This window comes from Motacilla alba, chromosome 1, assembly GCF_015832195.1.
Source record: "Motacilla alba alba isolate MOTALB_02 chromosome 1, Motacilla_alba_V1.0_pri, whole genome shotgun sequence".
Taxonomy (NCBI): Eukaryota; Metazoa; Chordata; class Aves; order Passeriformes; family Motacillidae; genus Motacilla; species Motacilla alba.
In genome coordinates, this window is record NC_052016.1 from 104521240 (window position 1) to 104529484 (window position 8245).

The window sequence follows — 8245 nt, forward strand, 5'->3', positions numbered from 1 at the left end:
CAGCAATGTGCACTTGCAGCCCAGAGAGCCAAACGTGTCTTGGGCTGTATCAAAAGCAGCGTGGTCAGCTGGTCACGGGAGGGGATTCTGCTCTAGGGCACAAAACACAAGATATGGACCTGTTGGAACACTTCCAGAGTAAGGCCACTCAGTTGATCAGAGGCCTGAGCACTGCACAAGCAGAGTTGGGGCTGCTCAGCCTGGAGAAGAGAATACCAGAGAGGTCTTAGAGCAGCCTGCCAGTACCTAAAAGGGCTTACAAGAGGGAGTTTTTACAAGGGCACGTAGTGATAGGACAAGACAGAACAGCCTTCAAGTGAAGGAGGACAGGTTTAGATAAGATGTTAGGAAGAAGTTCTTTCCTGAGGGTGGTGAGGCACTGGAACAGGCAGCCCAGAGAGGTACCCACCCTCCTACTTGGAAATATTCAAGACCAGGTTGGATGGGGCTTTGAGCAACCTGGTCTGGTAAGAGCAGGGGTTGGAACTATATGATCTTTAAGGTGCCTTGCAACCCAAACCATTCTATGAAATGTATCTTGAAGTGTTGAATTTAAACTGGTGCTTGTGGCTTTTTTGATTGTCCTTTAGTATTTTAGTAGGTCAAATGATAATATGTGGTGAACCACTAATGTACCATATAAACAAAACAGAGGATTTTACTTCCATTGCTGGGGAGCATATTCCCAGTGACCACTGATTTTTCTTTCCAAGATGATGTTGTCTAATAAACATTGCTCTGATAGCTTTCCACTTTCTAGGAGCCAGCAAGAGCTTAGCAGACTTTCTCAATAATAGCAGTCAAATAATGACTGCTGAATTAATACTTTTACTGTCAGATGCTCTGCTATAGGTCTTCTTTTTTGCCATAGGGAACAGTATCAGGTATTTCAAGTTCAGCTTCTGAAAGGGGCTTCATCTGAAGAGCTACCAGCCCCCTTCCTCTTACAAACAAGGCCAGTGTCTTCTCATTGCTTGTGCTTTGTGTCCACATCCTCTTGCATTCATCAGATTCTAGCTAGTTACTGCTGCTCAGCATGCACACACCTGCAAGGCTGCCCTGGGAGCAGTCTAGCACCACTTCTGGGTTTGTGGCTGTCTGCAACTTGCCCTGGTGAGTTCAGGAGAACTTTTAGTTCCGTCTCTTTGCAGCAGATAATTCTGCTTGCAACTTGCAGTGGGATTTTTTTTTCCCCTGGCATAAGCTCAAGGGAAGATTAAACTGGTTTTTTCTGACTTGTTTTCCATAGCTGTCTTGAATCCTGAGTTAATCTAGGCTGTGTATTTTAAGTACATTGAGAACACAAATCTGAAAACATTTCACTCTTGAGCTGTGGTCTGTCTGTAGAAAGGGTCAGCCCAGGATGCATGTGCAACTCTGACAGGTATTTTATTAAAGCTCACTAGTCTGTAGCCCCCTTTGCAAGTCTCATACTTGCATCTTGAAAAGACTGTTTCATATCCTACAAAACACTTGTCTGTAAATCCTTCAGGCTTATTAAACAGCATGTGTGATTTAACAGAAGGTGCAAATTAAAAAGATGGACACATTTATTAGAACAGACAGGTTTATTTGAAGAAAGCTTCTCAAAGAAAATTCATCTCTGAAGCAAAGCTAGAAGTTATGGATTGGTACCTCTTAGGGACACTTTTTAATTAAGTTCAGACACCTGTATAGAATTCTTGATGTCAGAGTAAGCCAGCTATACTCTGTCACTGGAAAAAAGCAATCACTTGTAGGCAGACATCTGAAATAGGTTGGATTGATGGTGCTCCTTTGTCTCTCCATGTACTGCCAAAGGAGTGTAGCCGGGTGATTCAGGTGAGACTGTGATGCTGGGGAAAAGGCTGCTGTCTTCTGCTGTCCCCTTGCTTCCCTTTTGTCCTTCTGTTGTCTTGCCTCAGCTTTCACTCTTGCTCATGCCTGAAGACCACAAGACTTCACATGCCATGGATGCAGCAGAATTGATAAATACACAGTGTCAGGAGCTGTGTAAGGACAAATGGCTCCATTAACTGGTCTGTTTCTGGGTTCTGTAACCACAGCTGTGCCAGTGCTGTATGGAAGATGTAAGACAGCTGAGTCTTAATTTGAAGAACTATTCTTCAAAGGCAACTATATTGTATACAGCTATTTGTAACTATTAAATAGTAAAGGAGTCTTTGAAGTAATGCTTTTGAGGCCAACAGAAAGTAATGGTGTGTCTTTCATTGATTTACTACGTTTTTTATCAGTTTTTTAATGCATTTTATCAGTCTAAATTTTAAGGGGCATTCTTTTTCCACCTTTCTAAATATTCAGGAAGGTCTCTGTAGCTAAAACAGACTTGAGAATTGAACAGTGAAGCTGTTGTCCCAACCTAGTGAACCCAGTGAATTTCTAACTGTTTTTCTTTTCTCCTAAGCGGACATTGGTAGATAAGCAAAAGCTGCTGACCCAGCAACATGAGGATGCAAAGGAGCTGAAGGAAAACCTGGATCGTCGAGAGCGCATTGTCTTCGACATTTTGGCGAACTACTTGAGCGAGGAGAACTTAGCAGACTACGAGCACTTTGTGAAAATGAAGTCAGCCCTCATCATTGAGCAGCGAGAGCTTGAGGACAAGATCAAACTGGGGGAGGAGCAGCTGAAGTGTCTGACTGACAGCCTCCAACCCGAGCGGCTCAAATAAGGGCACTGAGTCCAACCAACAACGGGAAAAATGGGAAAGAAGGAAGGGATAGGGCAGTTTCCAAGTATAAAAATGAGTCTCTTGGCTTGCTTGAGTGTCTGGTAGAGAAACAAGCGCACAAGAGAAAATTAGCTCTCACAACAGCAATAATGCTCTCTTTCATTTCTTTTGAATGATGTATTTAATTTTTTAGAACACATTTTTATTGCTGGACTCTACAGCTGTTCCTTATTGCTTAACTTCCAGAAAGCTTCACAAAAGAGGAGAGACTCTTAACCTTTCTGCTCAGTGAGTGTGTTCAAAGTCTGTGGCAGTTGTGCATGCAAACAATGGTTTTTAGAATAGGTTGTATACTTCCTTTACGTTCGGATGCTGCACAGTCTGCTGGGAAACCCTACAGCAATTCACAAATGCACACACATTTAGAAGCTCTAAATTTAGTGGGTTTTTATGTTTTTTTAAAGACACATTGAATAGGGGAAGCATGCATCTTATAGCTAATATATTCAGATTGCTGAAATACAGTGTCACTCTGATCCTGTGGCATCAGACACTTTTTTGTAATATTGTATATAGGATGGCACTTTCCCCTTGCAGAAAACAACTTCAAAATCAGTCTAGTTAAATGCTTCTTAAGCAGCTTGCAAATCACCTAATGCCTACCTTGATGAAGATATTTTTTAAATTATTTTGCAAGACATATTTTTACACCCTCTTAATGCAATGCAAGTGATTTTCTTTACCAAGTTGTACTTGATTTAAGAAACGGGCTGGAAGTACTGTGCTGATTTTATTCAAAACATTTTTCATCTAAATTATTTAGAAGGCTCATTTGCTTTTTTTATGCATGTTTTTATTCTTCTTGTCCCAAACCCATTACACTTTATGGAAATAAATGTAGGTTAAGGACACTGCTTGTCTTTTTCTTCTGGTTGCTCAACGTTGTGATGGTTTTATATAGACAATTAAGTTACACGGAAGTTGACCTTCATAATGCTGTTTGTTCCTCTTTCTCAGACTACCAAATGCAATAGAAACAATTCTGTCATGTAAATACTGTGCATTACTTGGAGCAACTCTGTGTTGTAACTGTGAACATAAGTGGGGCTGTTTGCTTGCTTTTTCCCATTGAACAGTGATAAAGGAGAGGATGTTAGTTCACAGTATCAGATCACTAATCTGATCTCCTAACACTGCCATTGACTTAGATAATTTCCAGTAGCTCTAAAAAGAGGTGCTAACTCATGTTTGCAGCGCAGTAATGGGTTATGCTGACTTGCATAGATACCTGCAGTAAAATTCTATAGCGTCTTAAGTGTCAAGTTCAATGTTAAGATAAAGTTTTGCAGGCAAAGAAAGTCTGGGAAGACTTTGTGTATATGCCATTTCCATTGTCGTAAGGAAAAGATTTATCTCTCCTCAGACAAATAGGTTCCCCATCCAGAAGCCATTTTCAAGGCTGATGTGAATGCCAGTCTGTAGCTAAGCAGGTTGAAAATACAGTCAGTTGTTGAAAAGAGAGCAAAGAATTCTTCCCACTATTCCTTCAGTATGGCAGCATTCACAAGAGTTTTTCTGTCCTTACCTGAATCCTCTCTTTTGTGGGAGCGAACTGGAAAGACACTGATCAGTGAATTCCTTGTGAGTTGGGGAACTGGGGAACAAAAATCCTCTGGAACCAGTTCCTTCACAGACAGGTGCAAACATTAAAAAGACTGTTGCCCCCACACCCACCCTTATCGTGCACTGCTTTGTATACCTGGACCAAATTTTAATTGAAATGATGTTGATGTGCATCAGTTGAGGTCAACTGGAGCCACCATTTTACAAGACCTACAGCTGACCTTAGTTTCTCCCTCCTCGTTCGGAAATGTAGTCTTCTGGCATCTCACAGTTTTTTGCTGCTATGTTCCCAGGACAACTGATCCCTTTGTCCTTAAACCTATCCCTTAACCATAACAAACCCAAAACTAAACATAAATAAATTATGCTTGTCTTAGCTTGGAGAAAAGTGTGCATTGTTTTATCTGTGGCATTTAAAAAATTTTGCATATTGTGGTTACTCTGAAATGTGTATGTGAAATGTGAAGAATAATATAATTACAATGTGTTTGTATACAGTACTTTGATTTAGATCTCTGATAAAAGGTAGCAATATTGTGAAAACTATATCTATTATCCTTTTCACAGAACAGTTGCGTAGACACTAATATCTCCTTTCCTTTTTCAAAACTTTTGAAAATCACTCACCCTGAAAACGTGAAGATGTTGGCCTCCCAATGTTATATGTAAATCTGTAAATAGCTATACTGTTGCTTTTTGAAAAAAATCTGGTGCTAATGTTTTGCCTTTGGCGTCCTGGGGATGGCTGTTTCTTCATCCTTTGTTGTTCTCAATTCTAGATCTCTTTGTATAGTGAAAGATTTCCACAATGCTTCTCCAACTGTTTGGATCCTGCAGCCCAGAGTGAAAATGTACAGTTTTCCTGCCTGACACTTAACATGTACCTACTGACAAACGGTATTGCTTGACTTCGAGAAAATAAACTGTATATTTCAATGTAGAGTTAGTTTTTGTGTGCAGTGTTAATGTCAAAAGCTTCTGCTTTGCTTTGCTGCTTGGCAGTGTTGGCCATCTCGGGGTGCCCATCAATAGTGCTTTTCAAGGCCAGGCCAGTTGTCTTGTGGAATGAAGTAGTTTGTTGTCTTTGTACAATTGTACAGCTTATTTAATGTGTTGAGTAATTAATCATTCTCAGGTTCCCAGTGTAAGTACTAGAAATGTGTTTGTGTCTATTTAGTACTTTAAGAGTGTGAATATAAGATGGCAGAAAGGTAAAATGCATTATGAGGTCAATAAAATAAATGGGTCTCTCACCACTTAGAGAGGACATGCCAGGGGAGCAGTTTGGATTTTCCTGCTTGGGCAATTCCACTGTTTCAGCTTCATGCATGTTTAGAATGGATACCTCATACAGAAATATCCAAAGTTAGTGGTGCTTGAGATTTTCTGCAAGAACAGATCACTTGTGAACTCTCCAACTCTAACAGATTTACACAGAAACTTCAATTGAATGGGTGTTCTCAGATTAACTGCAGAATCTTCTTATTGGGAAACACTGGCAAGTATGCACAGATTTATAGTAGAGGTGACCACAGATCACAGAACCATAGCTTGATCCTGGAAATTAATTGTCTGTGATTGTCTGTGAAGGTCTTTATAAAATCTGGGAACAGGGAGTTAGGGAAAGAAAAATATTTGGGTATTTGTAGGATTTTTCTAAACTTCATTTCATCCTTCTTCTCTTTGTCCATGGATGGACCCACCTGTTTGTGCCTGTTTTTGTGAGCATTAAGTATAACCCAGGATGGCAGCTCCAGAGGAGTAACAGTCTGGGTTTTGTGTACTATTTGCATTTTTTAAATTGCCTTTCTTTAAGCTGAAATTCAGCTCTTTATTTTCTCTCACAGGGTCTTGTATTTGCTGGGTTCCCCAGACGGAGGAAGAAATGAAGTATCTGACTCCATGTTCTTAGAAAGCTAATTCACTATTTTAAGATACTATAATATATTAAAGAATACTAAACTATACTAAAGAATAGAGAAAGGATACTTACAGAAGGCTAAAAAGATAATAATAAAAACTTGTGACTCTTTCCAGAGCCTCGACACAGCTTGACCCTGATTGGCCAGTAAGTCAAAACAATTCACATGAAACCAATGAAACAATCACCTGTTGGAGAAACAATCTCCAAACACATTCCAATGCAGCAAAACACAGGAGAAGCAATGCGATAATGTTGTTTTCCTTTTTCTCTGAGGCTTCTCAGCTTCCCAGGAGAAGAATCCTGGGCAAAGGGATTTTTCCAGAAAATATGACTGTGACAATGGGGTATGTGAGACCCTCAGGTTTCAAAGGAGTCACCATTTCACTATGTTCTTTCCTAATCAAGTTCTAGTGACTAATTTTAGTGTACTGAATTGTCTCAGTTTTTACAGCTGAAGTAACCTGGTGGCAATCCAGGAGCTCTAGCAAGCCCTTATGATATGCAGTAGAAAGAAACTCCTGTTTTAGTGGTGTCTGGTCATTCATTGCAGAAGTTTAAAGGCCTGTTCTAATTAAGGGCTTCTCAGTTGTGCAGGTTTTTTAGAGGATAAATTGTTTTTCTGTCTCACTTGCCAGGTGTCTGCTCTTCATAGTGTTTGTTACTGATAAATTCTGCTTGTGTCTTTGCTAAATGGCTAAATGCCTCAGAGAAATATAAATACAGTGAGCAGTCACAGGCTAAATAATAAGCAATAGAAGGAAGATAAGATCGTTTATCTAAGTATCTAAATATGAAAGGCATGAGTCCTGTGAATACTGTTCATTGCCACTCCCAGGAGTTGCAGCTTCAGCAGATTTCTCACGCAGGTATGGTTCCTCCAGAGATAAAGTGGGAAAACAAGCTGTGATGATCCAAAGCGGCCAACACTGACTAGAAAGGGGTGGAGCAGTCATTCTCTTATTAATGGGGTGATACGTATCACAAGGAAATGAAAACCAAGAAAGCCTGGAAGGATCAGTGCCCTGAAGGAAGAAAAACTTAACCAGTGGTAAAGTGCTTCGGGACTCTGAATTTTCTGGTTTTCTTTCTCCGTACGTGACATGGCAGAAGTGTTCTGTCTCTGTGTGCTAGGAGTGCCCTTGGAGGCACATGTGAAGGCCTTTTAGTTACTATAACGTAAAAATACCTTAAAGCATCTCTGAAAATTAAAGTTAGGGGGAATAACTCGGAATTTCAGAATCTCAGATCTTACTGCGTAAGACCCTTGTGTTCTGTGCATTCAGTGACAACCCTTGACAGGCTCAGGAGACCCTGGAACAGCTCTCTGGCCCTAGGAGCCTCAAAGAAGTTACCCTTTGAGGAAGAAGTCATCCTTTCTCTGAGGTCATCCTAAATTCACTAAACAGCCCAGCTCACTGGACATGCTGAGATGCTGAAGTCACGCAAGCTGGGAGATGAGGGTGTTTACAGCACAACTCACGTTTACAGAATGAGTGACCTGCCTTGTTCTCTGGGGTTTTGCTGACCTAATTGCCACCTCTTTGGAGCTCAGTTTAATACCAGGCTTCTGGTTGAGAGCAGAATACCAATTCTATACCCAAGAGAATATGATATACCAATTACCAATGATACCAATGCCCAGTTCCTGTTGAAGTTGGATCATTGTGTTCTGCCAGGAAAGCGTAATTTAAAGAGCAAGAAGCTGAAGATCTAAATATTCAGCCTTTCCATCAATAGGAAGTAGAGGATCTTGAGTTTCTGTTCCCAGGATGTTCTTACATAGTTCATGGTAGGCCATCAGTGAATTTGAAAGCAGAAATACTCCATGGAGAAGTGTGACCAGAATGTGCCCCATTAATTTTTTAAAACCCACCACTTCCTATTTTTACACAACAGGGAAGAAAAAACTTTGGTGAGTAAACTTCATTGTCACACTGATTTTGCAAAGGTGGAGTTACTTAGACCAGCATTTTTTGCAATGGGCAGTTCCACAAAACCAATAAGTGATAATTACAACAGAAGCCCAG

General features: G+C 40.4%; 1 protein-coding gene across 5 annotated transcripts in view; it reads left to right on the forward strand.

Moving 5' to 3' along the window:
- SHROOM2 (shroom family member 2) overlaps positions 1 to 5234 on the forward strand; it is a 119187-nt gene extending 113953 nt beyond the window's left edge. For all 5 annotated transcript variants that reach the window (XM_038155877.1, XM_038155710.1, XM_038155792.1 and 2 more), the window contains one exon: positions 2405 to 5234. In XM_038155877.1, the coding sequence (XP_038011805.1) occupies positions 2405 to 2671 (267 nt within the window). In that variant the 3' untranslated portion in view covers positions 2672 to 5234. The remainder of the gene's footprint in view (positions 1 to 2404) is intronic.
- Positions 5235 to 8245: the final 3011 nt, after the last annotated feature.